At 53.8% G+C, this 23,437-nt stretch overlaps 3 protein-coding genes across 3 annotated transcripts; 1 reads left to right on the top strand and 2 right to left on the bottom strand.

The window, feature by feature from the left end:
- The first annotated feature begins 1,062 nt into the window (after positions 1-1,062).
- CSUI_005679 (uncharacterized protein) lies at positions 1,063-9,348 on the top strand. Its single transcript, XM_068065849.1, has 4 exons — positions 1,063-4,678; positions 5,365-5,950; positions 6,554-8,041; positions 8,345-9,348. The coding sequence occupies exons 1-4, from the start codon at positions 2,586-2,588 to the stop codon at positions 9,167-9,169; spliced, it is 4,992 nt and encodes a 1,663-aa protein (XP_067922165.1). The 5' UTR covers positions 1,063-2,585; the 3' UTR covers positions 9,170-9,348.
- CSUI_005680 (uncharacterized protein) lies at positions 3,988-4,489 on the bottom strand (the record flags this gene model as incomplete). Its single annotated transcript, XM_068065850.1, has 2 exons — positions 3,988-4,118; positions 4,384-4,489. Coding segments are annotated over 2 exons (237 nt in total), but the record flags the coding sequence as incomplete, so codon positions are not given.
- A 167-nt stretch (positions 9,349-9,515) lies between the features above and the next one.
- CSUI_005678 (uncharacterized protein) lies at positions 9,516-22,068 on the bottom strand. The gene is made up of 2 exons (XM_068065848.1): positions 10,268-22,068; positions 9,516-9,599 (listed from the first exon to the last, which is right to left on the bottom strand). The coding sequence occupies exon 1, from the start codon at positions 15,466-15,468 to the stop codon at positions 12,451-12,453; it is 3,018 nt and encodes a 1,005-aa protein (XP_067922164.1). The 5' UTR covers positions 15,469-22,068; the 3' UTR covers positions 9,516-9,599; positions 10,268-12,450.
- Between the last annotated feature and the right edge of the window lie 1,369 nt (positions 22,069-23,437).

Here is a 23,437-nt window from a genome sequence, read left to right as displayed (position 1 = left end):
TACGACTGGAGTGGTCGACCTGGCATGGTACTGCCGCTCCGCTGGGGAGGCGGCAATGAGAACGCGTCTCTTCCCGGTTCTAATGGAAGCTGCGGTTGAGAGCGAGGGAGAACAAGAGAGATCTTCTCTTAGAGAGAGAGAAGTTAAGTTACTTTGTGCGCGCTCGCTCGCCGTTTATTGGCATTGTTATTTTGCCTTTAGAAACGTGAACAATAAGTGTTCTCCACGCGCCAGTCAGGGGCACCGCCCGCAGTGCGGTTGTTTCTCGTGCACACTGGTACGTACCACACTGCGGGGGTGGACACAGCCAGACTACCGGTATGACACGCGGGGCAAGCGTGAGCAACGAGAGCACTAATTACTGGGGCCACCCCAGGTGACTCCTGCACCTTGGCATTGGCGCACCGTGTCTCCTCCTCAGTGTATTCCGTGGAGATGCCAGGTTCATCTTGCTCTCTCGCCCGCCCGAAGGCGTCGGCCGCGGGTTTTTCACGACGACTTAGTTCGCCAGCGGGGAAGCCTAGCATAAACTAGACACAGGTGGGGAAGCCTGGCCGCTGCCAGTTCTCGTAGGACTCACTGAGGAGCGCGGCACGCCCGAACCCCTGCTGTTTGTTGCGGCTGACGCTGATCAGCAAGGACTGGGAAGAGAAGCTTTCTCCCACCTTTCTTGACCCGACATTCAGTTTGGTCAAAGCATGGGGCTTGTGGGACTTCATATTAACAACTCGGATCTTCTATGTTTGCCTCCTCGGTCGGTACTCAGTCCGTTTCGCAGAGCAAGGTATAGCGTGCTTCTGAACGGGCCACGTGACAACGACTCTAGAGTCGAGTACGCCTCGACGCTTTGAATATGCTTAGTCCTGCTCCGTAAAGACTGTCGACTGGGTACAAAAAACTCTAAATTGCAATTTTGTGGTTGCCTTTGCATGTTCCTGCTCTGCGTCTTCCTTTATCTCTAGTTCGAAAAGATGCGGGTGCACAGGCGAACGAGTGGAGAGGGAATTACGTTAGGGAAAGACATCCTTCGACGGACACTCCTAGGTCACAGCAGGTCTCTTCCTCATCCGGAGCACGCGTGTGGTGCGGATTTACAAGAGATTCTTCTAAACTGGAAGGCAGATAAATAGATGGGTGCCCGGAGCGGTCGAGCGAGGCAAATTGCACCCACAGTCACGTCCACGACCAGACTGCTATGTGCATGGCTCTGCTACATCGCCACAACCAACCTGCGAGTCAGATTTTGTTCTCTGGTATACAGGCAACTTACACTGTCTCTGCGACGGGTGGTGGCGGCAAGAGCGGCACAGACTGGGCGCCGGTAGGTTCGAGTTTTCCGTAGTTACCGTCAAATCTTGGTGAGTTCGGGGGGCTAGTCAAGATTCCCAAGGAGAGTGAAGAGTCAGCTTCACCGAGACTTTTTACAAGTGCTGAACCCCTTTACATTTATTCCGAAGGGAACATCTGTCAAAACAAGGTCGTCGGTGTCCGTAGCCCGTTTCTGGCGCCGCGTGGTTTTGTCGCTGCACCGTCGCGACTGTCGAGCGAGGGCGCGCCCCCTCGTGCTCAATCTCCCTGCACGGTAACCTGGGAAGCTACTCTCCCCTGTCAGCACCCAGGGCAATTCCACATTCTGTAAGCTGCTTTTGCATCTCGTTCTGGTAGGTGCTACATGTGGAGACAAGACGTTGGTTGCAAGCTTTTGACAGTCATGTCCAACGTGTTTCTACGCGTCTGCGGAGCCATGCCACCGCTGGTTTGGCTCCTCCCTAGGAGACATGCATTGAAACCGACACGAACTGCGCAGCGCGCTAAGGCCAGGAAAGTTTCTCGGACCTAAGACTGTTTGGCTGCCAGCCGGACCTGTGCTAAAAGCTTCCCATGAACCCTTGGCTGAACCAAAGAAGCATCGTAGTATCCAAGAAGAGCTGTTGCCGGGCCGGCGTCCACTACCAGCGGTGTGTGACTCTTCTGCTCAAAAGCTCCTTTCTATCGTCGTTCTTCGTTTTCTCATAATCGAGGATCCGCAGTACACTCTCTGCACTAGTAACTGTCTTTTCGACCCAGAGGCCAGAGCGCGCTGTAGACCTGTCTGCTGAGGCGTTCAACGGGCATCGTGTCGCCTCCTCATTTTGCTTGGCCGTGTAGCGGTCTGATTTTTCATCCGGAGCAGTCGCGCGCCGTAATTCCAGAGCAGCAGCGCATCTGCTACTTCCGTCGGCGACAATGGGGGGTGGCAGGCCGGTAACGCGGTGAAGGCCTTGCTTTCTTCCGGCACCTGTCCGTAGCGTCTCTGTAGCCGGAGAGGCACTTCCCGCCGGAGAACCGTGTTATTCTGGTGTCAAGTACCTCGGCGCTGTCCGCTTAGGAGCCCAACCTGAAGGAGTCCTTTTGTTGGTTTCAGGCCGACGGCTGCAATGTACAGGTACCTTTGTTGCAGCTGCCCCTAGCAAGAGTCTGTGAGGTCTCGACTCATACGGTGCACGGCAGGTTTGAGTTTTCCAGTATGTACGACGTGTTGCATTCCAAGTCTTTCCTATTCTGACAGTATCAAGCAGAAATACTGTTCCTGTACACTTTTCACAATGGAACGCAGCTGCGAAACGTTATTTTCCCCGCCGTCCATACTCGGTGATCCCGGCACAAAGACGGTATACAATGCCTGCTCTCCAGAGACCCCTCAGCTTGCACGCGTTCCGATATGCTCTGTGTCTGGCGGACGGACAGCCCGTCAAGTCTCTGCCTCAATCGTCGCTCCCGAGGCGCTTTCCTCGGCGACATGCATCCTAGGTTCGCCGTTTTCTTCCTTGCCGCCTCCTGAGGACGGCCGACGCTCAAGTCATCTCCAGGAGGACTCATACAAGCTTCTTTCAACGCGAAATGCAAGCGAGAGCACAGGCATCTATTACCATTTTCCGCCCTTCCTGCCTGCTCTCAACTTGCTGCCGCACTGCGAGCGATTTTCGCTACCCAGGCGCGGCGGAGCAGGTGCAGCTTCGGTCTCGCACAGTAAGACAGAGGCAGTGTGTCTCCCATCTCCCTCTTCTGCCGGTCTGGATGGAAAGCGCTGTTCGACCGCGGCATGCTTACCCGGAAGGACTGCTTTGGCAGACCCGGCGCGTGGCATAGAAAACAGGAATAGTGTGGTACGTGCCACTGCTTCGTCCTTGAAGGAAGGTGCCAGCAAATGTGTAAGCTTTCTTCGCAACCCTCACCCGCCTTCGTTCTATCCGCTGACGCCTGAACAAGCTTTTTCTCAGATCAAAGAAGAAAGAGTTTTAGCGCAGTCGACTCTGCCCATCGGTCTACAAACTTCCTGTCGTGGTGCAAACTGTCTCGGGAGAGGAGATCGTACAGAACTGTCACCGGGTCAAGAGAACTGTCGGCGGACACCACACTTACCGGGCAGCCCAGCGGTTTCAGGGATTCCCGGTATCGCTCTCGCTGTTACGCATCAGGCGCAGCAGAATTGCGGCGATTCGTGGTCGGCTCACATGACCGACTACGAGAGAGCGGGTTCCCTGGGGACAAACAAGTTCGCAGCTGAGCATCAGCCTCAGAAAAGGGAAATAGACGAGGCGGAAGACTGTGGTCTGGCGAAAGACCTGCCCAGGTGGTCCGTTTCACACCAGTCCTTACGCCTTGCTCCGGAAACGCAGGGGGGAGACGTAACTTTATCGAGCACTGAAGGGGAAAGACTTTTGCCGCTTGTAAGTTTTACGCCTAGCTTGCAGCAGCGAGGAGAGAAGATGTGGGAACTGATGAAATGGCTGACGAGTCAGAAGATTCGAGGAGATCGGGAGTTTCTTGAAAGTTTCCAGGAAGCTTCGTCGTGCTTCTTCGTTAAGGATCGCTTTCATTCGCCACTTGGGCGTGAGAAGGGTCGGAGTAATACTTGTTGTACACAGGCTTGTTTGTCACCACCCTCTTGCACCAAGGTCCCACAGATGACGACAGCAGGAAAGAAGCTAGTATGTCTGGCGGAAACTACTCCACCTCTTGTTGAGCTGTCGTTCTGTCGAGAGCGCGACGCCAACAGATGCAGAAAGCATCGGCCCCCGGTGATGACAGTGTGTTCTCCTGCTCAGGGAAAGAAGCAGTCTCCTCGCGAGAAAGGTCTGGAAGGCGGTGAGAAAGAGCAAAAGAAAGAACAAATGAAACCATCAGTGAGCACAGAGAAGACAGCAAAGAGAGAAGACAAGGCAGATCGCAGAAGGGATGAGGGCGAGAACAGGACAGGGGTCTTGACTGAGGGTTTCCTGCTGTCTTGCGCGCCCCGTGAACATCTATCGAAACGAGCAGCGGCGATGAAGAGCGTCTCATTGTGGAGAGCAAACAGGGGGGAAGTTAGACCGAAAGGACAACTCAAGAGACATTGCTCACCGTTATCGAGAATACGTCCTTCCTTGTCTTCTTTATCTCCTTTCCTTACGGGTGATTGTACCTTTGCTGCTCCCTTGTGTGCTTCACCTCTACCTTCGTGTTCTCCTCCTGGCCAAAAGCTAAGAGAAGGAAAAAGACTAGGACCTCCTCTTTCCCAGTCGGATACGGCCGGACAGGGTCTCTCTAGCCCGTCAATACGAAAACAAACATATCCATTTGAGCATGAAGAGCCCGAACCTGTTTTTACGGGCCTTCCTTCACCAGCCTTGAAGTGTAAACGCGGCAGACAGCGGAGGTAAGGAGAGCCGGTGCTTCGTACACATCCTTTCCACTAGGAGTTCCCACCTGGGAGACGGCTCATGAATGGCTGGGGTCGAGAGGAGAGTAGAGCAGGACGACTACCATAGCTCAGGAAGGGTTTGATAAGCATCACGTCACCTTCTCGGACCAGACGCGTCAGCCCTGAGAAACGCGGTGAATCACATCTCCTATCCTCGTACACTATGTGGAGCAGCGTCTTAGAACGCTGTAACATATCAACGCTCTTATGAATTCTCTTACTCTCATGGATGGTTTAGGAGTGTTGCAAAGACTTTTGTTGATATCCAGGCATGACGTTCCGGTAGAGACCTGCAACTGAAATTACAAGGACAAACACCTGTCTCGTTGTTGTAAGCTGTATGCTTTCAGAGAGACGCTATGGCACACATCGGATGTAACGAAGTACTCGGGCTTTGAACGTCGAGGTGTATATCACTCTCGCGTGTTGGAGGGCTTTTGTGTGCACGGCCGGGCCATGGTCTAGTCATTCCCTTGTACAGAGCGCATTGCCCCCCTGTCTTTTGCTGTCTGTGTTAGTCTCGAGGCCATCGTTTATGCACGCACACGTCCTACTAGCGCTCCTTACTATTATGTACTAGCTCGGAGATATCTGATGTCGAAGAACAGATTCAAGGCTGGTTTTGTTGTGTTTCTTCTTAGCTGCGTATGGCGTGCTGAAAGAAGGCGCCAGCTGGAAGTGGCAGTGAACGGAGAAGGCTGTACGGAGAGTGATGACGGAGAACAGGTATCTCTCCGTTTCTCTTCTGAGAGGAAGTCGGCAGGTTATCGGACTAACGAGGTGCCCCGCCGAGAGACGTCAGATGGTGGCGGGACTGGAAGTGGTGGAGAATGTTTGCCTGCAGGAGATTTCTTTGGACACCACGGACAGAAACTGTGGCATGCAAAGGATAGGAGGGGGAGTGATTCCCATGAGGTTTGTTACACACAAGGGATTCTACCGAAAGCCAGTCACTCGGTCGTGCGACCGTGGACAGCAGCCGCACGTCGAAGGAAGTCCGGTGACGCGATATGTACGTCCTGGCAGCGAGAGATCTCAAAACAAGCGAAGGATGAAAAGGGTGGGTTTGCTTTGCCAGATCAGAAGAAGACAGAAAGCCACTCTGGGCACTCAGGAAACGATTGTGTTGATGAGAGCACCGCTGACAGTGGCGAGAAGTTCTGCGAAGATCAGCAGGTTCTTGTTGAAGCATCTGTACTTTTCATGAAACGGCGACAGTACGTAAAAGTAAGGAGTGTGTCTGCAAGGCTTACGTATGCATAGTCGAAGAGAGATCATTTGCTTCGGAACCAGTCCGGTCCCACGGAGGGAGACGTGCGGGTGGGTGTATAAGTCTGCCTTTGCCAAGCATTGCACCGCCGGTGATAATCAAAAGTCCTATGCTCTGTATGCGAGTATTCACCGATGAAGGAACTACATCAAGAGTTTCTATTATCTGTATTGATAGTTTTCGTGGTGGAAGCGGGGAAGGATAAGGGCGCTTATAACGAACATGCGGCTTCTTGGACATCCGTGACAGGCGATCGATCTAAATCTAGACGGGACGGGCCACCCAGTGTAATCTGAAGAAGATGACAGGCTCTTCGTTAGTATTCCACTTCAGCGTATTTCGTCATCTCTCTGAAGTTTTGCGCTGTCACGTGTACTAAAGCGTGTCTGTTCTTTCGCGGGTTCAAAGGTGCACTACACATACAGAAATCGCTAGGTACCCGGAGCGCAAGCAGACATATTCGTTCTCTGGCGTTGTCGCGTGTATGGTGGGAAGGTTTCGTTCCTCTTCGCCTTTCTCATGCTGGTACTTGTCTTGCTTGCTTGTTTTCTACGTTGTAGCTGCTGGACTGCCTAAGTATGCTTTCCGAGGACCACGACGTGCTTCTGTACGAGAAAGACTCTCTCGCGCTTCTTTTCCCTTCCCTAGCCAACCGGCACTCTCTCCATGCTTTTTCAGTCCGTAGTTCTTCCCAGTGTAGCAAGGCGTTTGATCATCGCCTCGAAAAGCCGTCTTTGCAGTCTCTACTTCGATGTCAGTGTATTACAGAGGCTCAGGACGATTGTCAGCTCTTTTTTTGTCCTCGTGGAGTGTGCTCTGTAGCTACTCCTCTCCGTCTTCCGTCTCTCCCTGAGTCTCTTCCGAGTAGCCTAGTTTCTTCTTCCTCGCCAAGCCGTCCGTTTCTGAAGCTGAGCAAAGGAATACTTTCTCGTGAGATGGACGAGCTTCATTCTCCTCTCTCGTTTCAGTCTTGTACATCTCCGTCGCCTGGTTCTGATCCTCTAGCATGTCTGACACAAGCTCCCTTTTTCTCTATGTCCCCCAGTCCGCTGCCGTCTAGGAGCTATCGGGCATTGGCCGCGTACGTCGGGCCCGTAGTTTCTGAGCCGCCAGTGTCTTCGCTTCCCTTAGGAAGTCGCTCCCACAGTTTGGTTAAGAGAAGCTGTGAATCTCGACGTGTAGAACGGAAGGAGGAGGAAGAGACAAGGCAAAGAAGAAAACGACAATCAAGTGACCCTTCGTTTCACCGACGGAATGTCTTAAGCCATGAGTTCCGGCTAAGATCGCTCCGCTTACCTGCAGAGATCGCAGAGAAATTGCTTCTGCCACATCCAGACACTCGAGCGATTGTTGATCTTTCCAGAAAAAGAAATGTACATCATCCTCTCCATCCCCTTGTGCAGCTGTACTTACACCTCGTGGAGACAGAAACAAGACAGGGAGGGCCCGAGGGCCGGATGGTTTTCGGGGCACTACCTGTCTCTGCTCAGACGAAGAGCGAAGGTCACTCGGAGAAAGAGACTTCGAGTTGCGTGCAGCGGATTTTCGAGGAAACAGAGCTTACCTTTCGTGACGAAGAGCTTCTTCACGATGACAGATACTGGGGCCGCTGTCACCGTAGCGTGGATATTGGTAGCAGCGTGAATAGTGAAGGGTATACGAAGCCGAGGGGAGCAGAAGATTCTACTGCTTTTCTAAGATGGAACCGGGTGGGGAAACTTTTGACAGGAGGAAATCGCGAAGAGACTGTGGACTACTGGGACTCCGCAGTACACGGCCGCAAAGGGCCGAGCGTGCAAAGGGTGTCCGACCGGGACCGAAGAGTTTCTGTTTTTAACACAGTTTTCCCTTCTCATCTAGGGGGCGTATCTCTTCTTCCTAACTGGGAGAGAGGTATATGCGATGACATGAGGGAGGAAAGACTACTCGTAGTTGCCCAGGGATGGGCGGAGAAACGCAAACAAGACTTGTTTGTTGATCTTATAGATATCGATCTAATCTTGAAGGATATGCGAGTATCCAGGGAAAGTGACATCTCCAGGAGAACGGTAAGCCATAACCCCGTCTACTTGAGTGTTCACCGGCTATAATGCAGTGTTCTATTCAAAGACGAGCGTACATACCCTTACACGGACATGCCGGTGCCTATGGAACACGAAACCCAAAGAGAGAGCTTTAAACAGCACATCTCTTTGCTGTCTGTTTTTCAGTTGTCTGTCTTGCTCCAGTCTGGTCTGGAGGTCTTGAACCGGTCTCTTAACGCTCTATAGAACAACACTCCCGCAAGGACGGAGCATCTGCGTCCGGCTGCTTCAGTGGAGACATTCGAACTGGCTTGTCTGTCTTGGCAGCTTCCAAGAACGGCCACCACGAAGGCGTCATCGGGGCGAAAGGAAGAAATAGAGGAAACGAGCAGAGGTGCCGAAGAACGATGGAGTTCCTTGTCTATTGATATGGCAAACAGACAAGAGACGATTGAAGAGGACGTTGACGGAGGTGATGCGAGGAGAGACGAGCAGACGGGAGCACTAGTGAAGGGAGCTCAGGTCATCAGAAAGCCGTCGTGTGAATGTCATCATAAACAGAAGGCGGATCACTCTGTTACTATTTCAACGCCATCCGTCGCACCAAGTGAACTAGTGAGAAAAAGGTCTATCGGAGTGGCGAAAGCGGAAGCGGACAAGCGTACAGAAAAGTTCCCGGCTAGGGTGAGAGCCGAAATATTGGATACCAACGAAAAGACGAAAGAGGCCTGGAGGAAGGTAAGGGGGGATGAAGAGAGAAAAATGAGAAAGACTGACGAATCATTTTCGTGCGTGTCCTGCTATTCTTTGGCCAAAGGAAAAGAAGACGCTGATTCTGGCAGGGGATTTGTTGAGCCAACTCCACATACTAAGTTGCACTATTATTCGAAGCCTGAATCAGCCGTTTGGCCTCAGCTGGCTTCCACCGGTCTTTCGGGTCTGTCGACCTTCTCCCCGGTTGTCTCTAGCGCAGCTTCCTCCGCCTCGTCGTCTTGTTCGTCGTCCTTTCCCATATTCTCTGTATCTTGTTCTCCCTCGCTTTCTTCTTTTGTGCGGCCTTGTTCTCCGTCATCGGTGAAGTCTTCTGCGCGGTTTCCTTTGTCGGTGCCTTCATATGCGTCTTCACCCCACTCTTTTTTTTCCCCTCGTTGACTCCTGACTCCCCCTGTCAGTCCGTCCTCTTCTAGTAGTGTGACAGTAGTCTGTTCTCTGTTGTCCACTTGGTCGCATTTCATCCTTTTCTCTTCTCGACATCACGAATCTCGGTGTGTGCGTGTCTCTCCCGTGTTGGTATGGATACTACGCTCCCCACGTACCCTCTGCCTACTGAGACTACTCCCAACCCGCACGCTCCCGTGCCGACTGGCAACTAGCGTGAAAAGGGATGACGGCCTTTTCACGCCAGCAAGAGCAGCTTCTTTCTTTACCACACGGCGAGCACTGCACGCGGGACGCCAGTGCTCCTCGGCGTGTCTTCACTTCTAAGCCTTTTCTCTAGAAGCGGGTAGTTGCCTGCTACCTAGGTTTGGAAGAAGAGAGAAGAAACAACGGTTGCGACTGTACAGTTTCCGAATCAAGGCGACTGTGTGCAAAACGGAAACAAAATCGGAGGCACGCACAGTAGGCGAGGAGCTCGATAAATACGAACAGAAGAGGATGCAGACCAGAGTTTGTAGACAAGGGGAATGTCAACCTAGACGAGGAAGGCGAGATTGAGAACAGAAGATAAAACAGAAAGAAGCGGAGGCACTATATTTCAGCAATACACCGACTACCAACGCTAGATCTCATGAAAGGGAGAGATAGATATAGAACCGAAGCCGGCTGCGGAGACAGCCGATCCCGAACTCTTCAGGTAACCACTTTTTTTTTCGAGTGTCGGATGGCGTTGAATCACATCATGAACACGGCTGGTAACCCGTTTTTACTCCATGCGGATACAACGCGTGAGCTGAGTTCGACGTTTTACAAGACATGCACTCGGGTAAAATGCCTTGGTGAAAAAAGACACTCAAGCAGCCGAGGACGTCCAGAACTAGTTAGAGTGTAACCAGCTGAGCTGGACACCTAGATCAGTACGGACGAGTCTGGTGTGCGGTTATCTGGGGTCTCATGAGTCGCGCAATAACGCGTGACGCTGCGTACGACTGCTCTTTACCAGGCCCTCCTTCACACATGACTAATTGTATGTGCCAGCCGTGTGTTTCTCCCGTGCCGCATCTCCAGGGAAAGCTGGGAGCAATCCCGTACTTGGAAGTGCCAGCGGGGTCTCCTCCCGGAAGCAGGGAGTTGGAGTGGACGCGTACCGCACTCCCTTTCTCTGCAATTGCTGGCGGCCTGCGCTTTGGTTAGAGAGCAGTGCAGGCTTCGGAGAAAGCGCGGGAGCTCTTGCTCGGCCTCTAAGCTGACTCACACAGGCTTTCATCCTGCAAGTTCACGAGACGTCCAGAAGTCAGGTAAGAGAGGAAGGCAGCCAAAAAAATCGAAGCCTGTTCGACGAAAGCAAGGACGATCATCTCCGTACTACGCCGCCGGTTTTCACGGCCTTCACAGAAGCAATTGACCGACGCATGGGAGTAAGAAACGGGAACGATACCACGGTGTTGTGCACTGCCTTCCGAAAGTGGACCCCACGTTACCGTTGAACGCACTCACAGGCGACAACCCTTCTCCCCCTCCTGGCTCCCCGGGGAATCGCGCTTGACAGCCACACGCGTAGGAGCTAACAGTTGCCTGTTTCGACAGACCTGGGTTCTTTGCACACCTACATCGGGAAATTCACAACAGCAAGGCACCGAACCCTCGACACGCGCACAGACCCGTTTTTCAACAGTTTGGAAGATTCCACTGTACCTCCACTGTCTCACACTCGATTGTGGATAGGTACAAGGACAACATACGGGTATCTATATGAAATACGAAATCTGTGTGTGTGGACGTTCATCCAGACCGGATTCCCATGGGGCGATAGATTGGTCACGACACACAGGAGGAACGTTTCCCTGGCCCAGGCACACAGGCTACTACATGCACGGACTATATAACTGCCTCTGTGGTTTACGTTTTTGATTCCCCAAACATTCAAGCTCGAATTTGCTCATCCTGGTTTATACAGGTGCTGACTGTTCGTTCAGGTCTGACCACACGGCAAAATCACCCTCTCCACTGCAGTTGCACACTCCTTTACGAAGCCGCCGATTCAAAGAGGTCCAGAGGAGGCCTGAGGAACTCCCTCGTTCGCCTCAGTGCCCACAAGCAGTGCTTAGATTTTAATCTAACTGTAACCAAGAGGACAGGCCAAACATATGGAGAAGCAAAGCTTTGCTCGGGCCAAGTGCCCTTCCCACGTGTCCCAGCGGGCTGACCCGTACCGGGAACTTCGTTCACAAGCATGCGTGCTACAACGCGCACACACACCGAGTGCACATACTCTCAGTGTATGCCTGCGTATGTATGCGGAATCTGTAAGAGACTGGAGACAAGAATCATTTACAAAAATCAGCTCCAGAATATCGATGCTAGACAAACAGCGGGAACTGCACTCTACAGGACGATCCTGTGCAAGCTGATCATCCGGGAACCGAATATCTAGTCGACACTGGAAAGCGACTCGCCAGAACGAAGAGCAGAGCATTACAGAACTTCCTTGAAAGAAGAAAAAAAAGGGCCAACTCCGTATCGGGCCGTTTCCCTGGGCGAAGCTTCTTGTGCTCGGGATTCATGACACAAGATGCAGAACTTCATGACAAAAACAAGCACTCCCTTCCCCCTCCAGGACGTCCCTCAGCTACGAGTACAACAAAATCGGGACTCAACGCTTCCCCAAGAGAAGAGACGCCCTCCTGCCTGGCCGCACACTTGTGGACAGTATGGTTGCGACGAAAGTTGTAATCCCAGGCGAATCAGTCCGCCACGGGCAACACCCACTCCCGGGGGACTCTGCACGGCCGTTTCTCCAGGAGCGCACTTGCACCGAAAAAGTAGGTGTTCAGAAACAGCCTAGCTTACCACGTGGAAACAGTAGAGTCCCCAGCGTGAGAAACTACCACAACGCCTCCTGGTCAGCAACGAAAGACTGCTGAATGGCCTCACCCTTTGCTTCTACATTCCTCGTAGTTTTTCTCATGGATCTTGTTGGCTGCATGGAACTGCGTTCGCACCCTCTTGTTACTGGTCACAGAAGCGGGTGCATCCCCTCACACTGGTTACCGAAGATGTACAGCATTGTCTGCGCAGCTGCAAGCCGTGACCACAGTCGCCCCCGAGTGACGAATGCGACAGGGCGTTTCGGAGGGACAAAGCAAATTGGGAAATGTGGACAGTTACAGTGAAACTTTGAGGAACACCATCAGAACAGGAGATACTACTTGCTGCTTTTGACGGCCTTTCGAGATCATCTCCCCGAAAAGGTTCTTACGGCTCAAACCCGTCTTTCAGTTCTTCCCGCGGCTCCTGGAGTGAGACTGACAGTCTTTCCGAACGCCTGCAGCAGACGCGCTCTGCAGATCCGCCTGTGGCACAGATCCAAACGACAGGCTGCTCACCACACCATCTATTGCTTTGCCCTGAGGTTGCCTCCCCTGAGCTCGATGCTGTCCTGCGACAGTCACACCAGCCTGATGCTGATGCGCCTTTTTCCCCCAGCCATATGTTGTATTCTGCACATTAGCACCCCGTCGATTAGTCTGCTCAGGACCTCCCACTACATACGATCCCTGTCGGACCAGGTGTTCATCATTCAAGCAGCTCTGTTTGTCTGGCTTCATTGAGCACCCGGGTCTTGATTGTGACGCGGGGCAGGGACCCGAGTAGGCAGCCAACAGCTTGCCAAGAGTTGCAGCCATCGGAGACTCAATTTTCCACGAACTGCTTCCTCCTCTCCTGGTTTCGCATGCCGGGAACTTGAGCGAGCACACGTCAGAAGGAGAATCTAGAACTTCCTGCAGGGTCAACCGCCCACGCACTGGTGCCGGTGGCCCACCACCAGAAAATTTCGGCCTCTCAGGTTTCACGTTTCTGCTATCCGGCGGCCAAGCAGCTGCTTGACCATCTGTATGTTCGATGTTGGGGACCAGTAATGACGTATCTGGTCTCCAGCCAGACACAGGGAAAGACGCGCCTTCTCGGACTCTTGGCTGGTCGTGGAACTTCAGCGGCGCTCGGTCCCGGTGCATCATTCGGCTGCTGGAATTCCAGCAGTCTCCCTGTTGGGTGAAGTGAGAGCGTGCGGACATACCCTCTTGGGGTGGCTCCAGGTTCACGGTCTCGATCGCCGAGCGGAACGGTGGCCCGACGTATGCAGGCCCACGGCAGCGGGAGCTTGGGAGCTGCGGTGGTCGCTGCGAAGGCCCATCAGCGCTTTGAAAGCTTGTATCAAAAGTAAGACTCCCCGCCGCGCCCGGACCGCGGGGAAACGCAGACGCAACAGGGCCTTCACTTTGAAGAGTCCTTTCATGGTTGGGGCCTTGACGTAGTGCCGACAACCCAGAAGCACCAACAGTCCCTCTCCAGTCTGAAAGCCCAACCGGGCCACTGCGAATGGCTCCCTCGCCTGCGGTAGCAGAAGCACAGGTTGCAGTGCCGCAGTGTAGAGCGTTTTCCGGGGGAAAGTGGAAGTCGGTGCTATTCACGGTATTCAGGATTATCCCCCTCGAAGGGTAAGTTGGCTGCGCTCTCGCCAGGCTGAATACCGACCTCCCGTGTGTCCAGGGTCCTGTGTCCGCAGCCCGATCTCCGGACTCAGCATCGAGATGATTGTATTCATGCACGTCTCCTACCGTCCTTCCAGTCACCCTGGCAAAACGCAGACATTCCCCCACCGAGATGGGGGAACCCTTTGGTACTGTGGACGGGTTAAACACCTCAAGGCACTGCAGCTCGCAAGCTACGTCCGTCTCCCCGTTGAACCGTCCACGCTCCACCTCGTCTGCACTACATCGCAGTCTTCGCTCTCGTGTTCCACAGTTGCCAGATCCTGTGAACTCTGTTGGAGTCCTTTCCTCCTTCCCGCCTGGCTCGGCCTCCCTCTTGCATCCGGCTATTTCTGGGACAGTCTCCGAGTAACACGGAAACAACTGACCTCGACAGCTACCACTGCTCCTGCTGCTCGGACTCGGCCACTCGTGTTCCCACCCTCCACTGCCATTCAGGATGCCACAGGCTTCCGCCCGCTTTGAGGGGGACGACGGTACCGATGTGCAACAGGCCGTTGACGTTTGCGAGGCATGCGAGGGTGGCAACGAGTGGGTCGGCTGCAGCGCGGCTAAAAGTAGGCACGCCGTGTCCAACTCAACATCCGCGCGTGTCTTCCCTGCACCAGGTTCTCCTGAAGGAACATGGGGGGTATCAATAGTCTCTAAGTGCCCACCGTGGCCCGGTGTCGATCCTGCAGCTGGTCCAATCAAACCCGGAAAAATCGGGGTTTTGAGGGGGTCTTTGCTTCTCTCAAGGTCTGGCGCAAATCCTTGCTTCTCGACTGACTGGTCGGGGTGCTCGGGCTCGTTCCAGATAGCTCCACATCCGTCGCTGTCTGTCGTCTGACATACCGTGTCCAAAGTTACCTTGTCTTCTGTCCTCCAAACATCGTGCCATATGAAGCTCTCAACCGCCCGAGTGAAGTTCCCCCCTGCGGGACTCGGAGGAACTGTGCCTTGGAAATGTCTCTCTCCACGCTTCTCTCCATCTAAGAGGCTATCTGTGATACGCCGTGACTCATCCAAGTCTGGACTACCTGACGTCACTATCTGTGACGGAGGAAAGGCCAAGGAGGGGAGAGCAAGCTGGGCATCACGGGGAGAAGATGCGCCGCCACCAGGAGCCGTGACAAGGGAGAAAAGAGAGGAAGAAAGGTTAGAAAGAGCATCTGAGGAATTAGTTTCCGCGGCAGCGTGTGGCGTCCCTAGTGCCACATCGACCGGCTGGTTGCCCACGACGGGAGGAACCGGGACAGGATTACGCAGGAAAGGTGTTCTGCCTGGTAGATTCTCGACAGGCGATGTGGTACGTAAGCAGCTTAGTGGAGTGGAGTACTTGTCCTCCTCTCTTGGAGACTGATACAAGTTCACACTTGAGTCGGTATTGATAGTAGCTGTACCAGGTCTGCTTCCCATGAAAAAAGACACCTCAGACGCGCTCCCAGGTGTTGAGGCCCCTGTCTTCTCGCTTCCCATGTCAGGCCACTTCCCCGCGGACAGGCAGTCCGAGTTCGTACTCGCCTCTTCTCCGGGATACTGCTGTTTCTCCTCGTCGTCCTCGAGGAGACTGTTTATTAAAGAGCAGTGAAGATTTGTATCGATTTCCACACCATTCTGGGAACCGGATGCCGTTGCACCAACACAGCACGGAGTGTTCACGCGACCTCCGGCAGGCCACTCCATCGAGTGCGACAGGGGTAAGACAAAACAAATGCCTGCCCCTATTACCTCCTCCTCTTCCATTCTGAGTGGACACATTTTCTCTCCCAGTTGCGAAAACGAGTGGGACTGAGGGTGCGCAGCTTTCACCGGGAATGTTTGACCACAAGCTTGCTAGCTACGCAAAGCTACAGAAGCGGCCTGCTTGTATGGGATGCTGAAGGATGAGTGGCCCAGAAAGAAACAGGCCGGTAGAGGCGGTCGAAGGGACCGTATCGACGGCCTTATGTGAAGATTCCGCCAGACAAAGGCATTCCAGTCCACAGAAGGAAGTTATCTATAGAAACCGAAGACACTCTGCGTACTATATCGGCGCCTGTACACGCATTGCCCGGACCTTCAGGAAATGAAGTAAGATCTAGTTCGGGTAAGCAACGTACTGGACGGGTTACTGCACTGCTGTTGCACAATAAACATCAGCGGTCCCCACAAGACACAATTAGACATGGGATTTTGTTAAAGACGTGAGATATGGCGCTCCTCTACTGCATCGTACATTCTACAAAAGCTGCTAACGTTGTGAGAAACACTACGGCTATAGCAAGTTGAAGGTTAAAAAAAGACACGAATCGCCAGGTCAAGACAGACAACACTGGAACCAAGACACGGAAGCGACAGAGTGGTCGAAGGGGTCGCGACGGCGCGCCTCGCGGTCTTCTCACCACAGCTTACCGCACACGACTTACCAATGCCACAGACAAAACAAGAATATGAGGCAAGACTTACAAGAAGAAGAAAAGTATTGAAAGAGACATGGGAGAGACGTGAAACTGAGAGCGGCTTCCTCGTGAGAGGGTGCAGGCCTGGCGTTTAACCAGTAGCTATGACATTGGCCGCTCAGGCATCCAGCTCACTTCCCCCCACACAATAAGGGACTAGGGCAAGAAGCTAGGGTTTAGTTTATGTGAATCGACACTCAGAGATAAGAGAAAAATGTTCGTACGATCAGCACATCCCACGTCGACGAACCGTCCAGAGAGTGACGAGTTCTGTTGAGCAGTGGCCTCATCGTCCGTCCTTACACCTCCGCCTCGCCCCCCAAGACGACGGGGGCTGGTGGTGTGGAAGGGAAGCCGGTGAGTGTCTGCCTCTTCGACACTACCGCCGTGAGTCGCCCGCCCATGACCCCGGGTGGAGACGGTGCGACAAGACGTCGGTGATGCCTGCATGTCTGACTCGATGGTAGTTTGCGGTGTATCAATTGACAACCGGAAAGCAGGCAACCTTGGGCAAACGGGGCGCCCCGATGGATCGACCGAGAAGTCGGAGCCGGCTCAACAACCGTGAAGACATAAAGAGCAAGGAGTTGAATGGCTTTTCCGAGTCCCTGGTGTTGGCTGTAGCATGCCTTCCTGCGTGAGCACTCCCCCTGTGCACAGCCTGACTACTGGTGTGTCTCCGCTCTCTGCCCGAGTACTGTGGTCCTGTCTAGTAGACAGCCTGGGTATTACCGTCTTCTGTTCCGCTCAGCGTCAGTACGATTGCCTTGTCTTTTCCAAAGAGCCCTGTGAAACTCTAGTCTTGGCATCCGTACAGCCCGGCCCTAACGCTCACCAAAGGAAGAAAGCGGGTCGCATCGCAGGCCCGCTGCTCCCGGAACGGACACGCAAGCAGCTCCCTAGAACACAGTTTAGAGCTTAGGTTTTTCGGTCCTCAGCGTCCAATGGAGGTTACGTGCGTTTTGTCTGCCAAACACCCTCGCGAAAGAAAAGCCTGCAGCGGGCTCTCCGACGTCGATCATCTGAATGTTCCCTGTACTGGCCATCCACACTTGAAGCTGCGACTCCTGTGTACACGGGAGAAATTCCACGCTGATCCAGTTCTCCCAACCAAAGCGGTGGATAGCTTTGTACAGCTCGCTTCGTTGGTGGTTGTACACGGAGACCAGCATGTGATTACGCTCCGTACACCCTTGCTAGCAAGCATTGGTGAGGCTGCATGCTGCCCACCTCGAGGTGAGGCTACGCCGTATGAAGCCGAGGACACCTTCGAAACACGGAGCCCTAGACCACATACTGCGCGGCTCTGACTCCCTGCCACAAACTCCTGACAGAAAAACCGGATGTGCCAACTGTGTTGTCCGTTGCTTCAGCATCAAAATATGTATAGCTTGATCAGGTGGCAGGCGGGGCGTGCCCGCAACTTGAACAAAATGGCGCCGTTTTAGACACGCTACGCGAAATTACATCCGACTGCGAAGGACCAAAGAGACGGGGACGAAACGATCCCAGCCAGATTCAGGAAATGTAGACGCTGGGACAGACAGCGACCGGATCGCTCCCCCCGTTCCGAAAAAAGGTCTCTCTGTCGAAGAGCAGACTCCGCAGTCTCAGTAAAAACGGGTGAGAGTCGTTGGTCCGCACCTGCGTCAAGCTACATCAGAGGGAATCACGGATCTTTCGTGGGCACTTGCTATCTTAGTCGGACTTGAACGGCCCTAGCTAGATGATCAGCGTCTGTGCTCTTGCCTCGCAAGCAACGACATTGAGCCCCTCAAGCAATAGTACAAAACAAACAAATTGAGCTGCTGGTTGAGCTTTCAAGACCATGCGGCTGCCGGCGACAGAAAAAAGAGCGCTGTCGCGACAATCAGCCGCCTGGAGTCTTTCCTCATATGTGTCTGCAAGGTGACATACAAAGTAAACTGCGATGTTCTACACAAAGGGTTCAAGTTCCACACACAAGAAAAACTGGGCGGCACTTCCAGAACGGAAATCAGAACGCCTATGAACTTCAACACATGGGCTCGGCGACTTGCCTCCTGCCGTCCTAAACGGCACACCGCTGTCTTCACACGACTGTGCCGGTAACTTCACATTCAGCAAAGTCGCCTGTGCCCCAATAGTGACATACAACTGCTCATCTACGCTTGGGACACGGTCCCAAAAATTGGACGAAATCACGCATGTAGTCAAGTACATGAACAATTACAAGCGAGCTACCACGTGAATGCGGACCGATGCGTCTGCCATTAAACCTGCAGCTATCCACTGTAGCTGTCCGATGCCACCCCACTGTCGCGCCTGTAGCGCACCCACATCATCGAAGTTGCAAGACCTCTAACCTTCAAAGATCCTGCGCTTGTCCCTGTCTCACCCACGGCGCAAAGACAGACGGTCCTCCACTCCCTCCACCCACTCACGACTGCCTCAAGGCCCGAGGTACGCCATTCCGCCTGCGTCCCTCTAAATCCTTCCAAAAGCACCGGCCGCCATCATTCCATCTACTAGCCAATCTTCATTGATGTGAATGTTCCTGCTGTTGGACTTCACCGCAGTTCCCGCAGCATGTCCTGGAGCGGATGCTTGTCTCCCCACATAAAAAAACGTCGACTCACGCACCCCCAGCAACTGTCGTCCCACTAACTTGCTCGCCAGAAGTTGTCGTTGAGGAGGCCTTGGCGACCCGCGGACTGGGAACGGCACGCAAACGAAATGCCTGCCAGACCCGCGCCTCCTGTAACGTCTGCTGTTGTTGGCGATCAACAAAAGCATTTACAGCCCGCGAGAAAGCAATGTTCTTTGCTGTTACCAGTTTCGGCATTTCCAAGGAAATCCAAACAACGCGCGCAGCATCAGACCACTGTTCTAACGCTTGGACTTGTGATTTCAAGGCCTCAAGGGAGGCTCTAATATCCGCGACCTGAGTCTCTTTGTCTTTCCTATGAACAAGAGTCTGGAGCCAGCGACCACGGGTGCTGCGCAGCACATGACGGAGAGAATTCTCCTCCCGCGTTATTTGCGCTTGTGTCTGCTGCTTCATTTGAACCAACCTCTCGAGCCCAGCAACAGCTTCTAGCATGCACTCCGTGTCATCGAACTCTTTTCCTACAACTTGCTGCATGACATCGTAATTGTGGGCCGGCGACGCGAGGAGACACGCACGCTGTAGCGACATTGTCGAGGCCAGATCCGACCTCGCTGCCGGGATCGGAAGATCAGGCAGCTGCCTGAGAAGGTGCTCTTCGATGGAGCAGACCTCTCGCAACAGTCCTTGGAGTGTCGACACACACGTGAACCCCGAGCAATTGAGTGAGGCTAAGCGGGCAAAGTGTTTGTGAAGGTCTTGTAGTGTGGAAAGCTGCTTGCTCAAAAACTGCTTGAAAACTATAAAACGATCGCTCTGCGCCCGTGTGTTACACCGGGATGCTCCCTTCCCCTCTCCCTCAAGCTGATCACGGAAGATCTCCTGGAACTCCGCCAGCTGCGCTGCCACAGACCTCGACGCGACATCCTTCTTGAACTGGTCGAACGCCCCAGTCTCTGTCCCCTCGACAAGCCACCCCAGAAATACAGAACTCTGCGCCAGGTGTCTCCTAGTGAACATTCGTTGAAGAAACTCTTGAAGACCCTGGCGGCGGGATTCCACAAAAAGTGTATCGAACCTCCCTAGCTTCTGCTTCCGAGGTAACGGGGGCACGAAGACTCCAGGGAATGCGAGCACGAGCTGCTGTCTGAGCCATTCAAAGTCACTATAGCGCTTTCGTGCATTAAAGGCGACACCGCACGATGTGTGTCCACTTACGAGGTACAACGTGAAACGGCCAAGTAGCCCGGAAATGGACCGTGTCTCGGGGTCAGAAACCGAGACAGTAAAATCAGCCTCAGTCGGTGGTCCCTCTGAGTCCCACAGCCCATCTGCCGAGAAGCAATGGCTAGGAAACCGAAGGGGAGAAGGCGACAATACACAGCCTGGAACCTCGTCTCTTCCATCGACAGCTTCGACGACAACGAAAGAATCTTCGTCTTCCTCACGCCCTGTTGTTCTTTGTAAACCTGCTGACGATCCGATCGCCTCCGTCGCTCCAGACCCGCATTGAGAACGCGGGGTCTCTCCGGATGGACCGCCTCGTGAAGAGAAAGATCGGCGTGGGAGCGACGGAAAGCTGCTGCCGTGCTCACCGACTGTCCGGGTCTTTCCTTCGGGAAACGTAATATGGGAAGAGCGCGTGGAGGAGTCATGCGTATCGGGAGTCTCGAGAAATTCATCAGGAGACGACGTGCTAGACGAGTTAGATGCAGTGACGCCTTGACAAGCTGTGGACACCGAAGAACACAACTTTGGGTCGCCAGCCTCAGCCGGTTCTCCCTTCTCCCGTCCCACCTCCTCGCGTGTCTCCTCTTTGGTACCGGCCCGTTCCTGGGACAGTTTCGTAGAGGCCGTGATGGCTTTGCTTGAGCGCGGTCCTCCGGCCTGACTGAGTGCTTGATCCCCTCTTCTCGTGGGAGGGCCGGATTCAACGGACACGTGGTACGGCGAGGGCGCCGTGGCACTGGAATTCACTTGGAAAGTTTCTCGGGCGGCCTTGCGTTTTACATTAGGCGACTCAGCAGACACACTGCTGGCACTGGAGCTTGAGACGCCTGCTGCGGCCTGCTGTCTGTGCACTAAAGAGAGCGGATGGTTCTGGCCAGAGAAGGACATCGAGGCAGATTGGCGCTGAGGGTGCTTGCGAGGCAGGCACGAGGATAAGCCGGGAGTTCTCGGCGAGCCCGAACGTGTATTTGACCGGGAAGCTGCAGGCAGCGCTTTGAGAGCACAGGTGATATCAGGCGAACTAGACTTGACTCCTGCCTCTGGAGTGGAGAGTGACGACGACGAAGGGGCTGCACACGGTGATGGAGAAGCCGAGCGTCTGCCAAAACCCGCCATCGAGACGAGATTGACACCCCGGCTATCGACTCCTCACAAGAAAGCAAAGCGAAATAAGGACCCCATTGGTCAAAAACGTGTCATTCGGGAGACAGGCGCACTTCTTCGAGAATAATGTGGCGCAACTTCCAGGCACTGTCACGTAGCAGATCAAAGCACGGTCTAGACGGCACGAGGACGGACACTCTGACGCACACGATCCCGACTGCTACTGAAAGGGCGGCAACACGAGTGAACGCGCGAAGCAGGAGAAAAGAACGTAACCCGCGGCGCGAATGTATGCCGCTCCGAGGCTCCAGAAAAAGCGGGCAGCCTGAAACGCTTTGCCAAGCTTGCTAGTTGAAAGCCTGGTTCGATTCTCGACTCCGGAGACACCGGGTCACTTCTAAAACGTCAGAAGAGAGCTGCCGGATCCGCCTCCTGAGAAGCACCGCTGACTCCTGGAAACAGAAAAAGATGCTGCAACTACGATATACTACTCAGATGTGAGTTTAGCGCCTCCAAGCCTGTCCTGGAGTTACATGATTTCTCCTCTAGCCACTGAGACGAGCAGTACGTTCGCTCTACGGTGCTAGCGCGCAAAGTTGCATTGGCTCCCCTAAAAAAAAAAAAAATCGAACAGCCTCTACAGACTCAAAAAAAAAAACGAAATGCCACCCGACCAACGTACGGGCAAACGCTAGCCAACCTGTTAATCAGAGAAAGAAACATACCAGAAGCCGTGCGATGTTAACGTAACAGCAACACACTGAGACATGACGCAATCTCCCATCCGGGTGGTTGCTTGGCCGACACGTGTCAACCAGACAACTACCCCGGACGCGATTCACAACTAGTCAACTGCCTAGGAAAAGACCCCCAAAATTGGAAAACGACGTTTTGCACGAACTATAACAAGAAACTCACAAAGGGGACGTAAATACGCTCTACAGATCTCACGGCCACCGAGTCGACAGTAGGTTTTTTGGGGCTCCTGCGCTGAGTGACAGAGCAGCGGCATTCGGATTCCGCGGGCACCCCAGTCGGCCCAACCAGGTGGGATCCTCTTGTGCCGATCAACCATGCAAAGCACGAGGGCATCTCACAATTTTTCACTTCCTGTCCTCATGAAATCCCCGTGAGACTTCGCTGTGGGGTCGATAACCAGTAAGGGGACTCCCGTTAGGTCTTTCACGCAAGTGTTGAATGCTCGATCAGTCCTCGAAACAAGACTGTTGCGGAATGCCCCCGCGAAAACAATCCAACCGTGGAGAAGCAGCTCGCGCGTAGCGTAACGTGTGCTGCATGTAATTCGGTCACATCCCCATTCGTGCCAATCGCACGAAAAGAACTCTCGGTTGCTCGTGCAGCACGGGAGTAATCGCGGTTTTTCAGGAGCAAGGTACAATTCGTCCGTGCCGTGAAAAGTCGTCGACGCTGCCCTCAACGCGAGATACATACTAGGCTCGCTTCTGTCATTACGTTGCCCTTCTGTCACAACTGGGACGGTAACCGAGAAGCACAGTGCCCCTTCGGCACCGTCACCCACAACGCAAGACGCGTACAGACGCACCAGGCCTCTCTGATCAGCGGTATACACAGCGAGACACGTCGAAGCGCGCATAAAAGCGGAGCCGCCAACCACAGACGGGCACAGGAGGGTCCTTTGCTTCGAAGCACGTCACGACGCGGCTGCATGGACTTAGGAACCCCACAATACACCAGTCAAACCTACGGGCGTCCTCGTGTCGTCGCGGAAGCCCGTGGTTCTTGTCATAACATTCCCCGAGTAGCTCTTCTGCCCATCCACCGCACGGGAGTTGCAATGAAAAGCTGACTGTTTCTCAAGAATACACCTTCGGTAGCCGACGAGCAAGGAATTTTCTTTCTGCAAACTGTTGCCCGCAGACAAGATCATCTGTTCCTACCTTACAGTGGGCTCGGCTTCGCGACTAGAGCACCCCCCGCGCTGCTAGCAGAGCCACTCTCCATATTGTGCTTGTTAGCCCCCGCTTCCAGGTAAGCCACATTGGTGGTGTTCGCTCGGTCAGTACTCAACTGGTCAGATGTGTCCCATTCACTTGGCAGCGAACGGATACTCAGTGAAGGAAGGTTGGGCTAAGCTGTATGAGATGTAGTTCACTGCACTCGGCGCTGAGGCCAGTCAGCCGGTGGACTGCTACATTCAACGGTGCGATGAGCAACCATTGGAACTTCCCGTTGCGGGAAGAGCTCCGCAGCCCGTGGCTCCTCTCGGCGACTGGTGCCGTAACAAACGTTACGCTACAGGGAAGACGCTGAATCTGCTACGCAGGCGGAGGTGAACTGTGTTTCCGTGCAAACAGGAGGAGTCAAGTGATATGCCGGTCGAAAGGGA

The sequence above is a fragment of the Cystoisospora suis genome (assembly GCF_002600585.1).
Source record: "Cystoisospora suis strain Wien I chromosome Unknown contig_2747, whole genome shotgun sequence".
Lineage (NCBI taxonomy): Eukaryota > Apicomplexa > Conoidasida > Eucoccidiorida > Sarcocystidae > Cystoisospora > Cystoisospora suis.
Note: the sequence above shows the minus strand (reverse complement) of the source record. Positions and strands in the feature narration are given on the sequence as shown.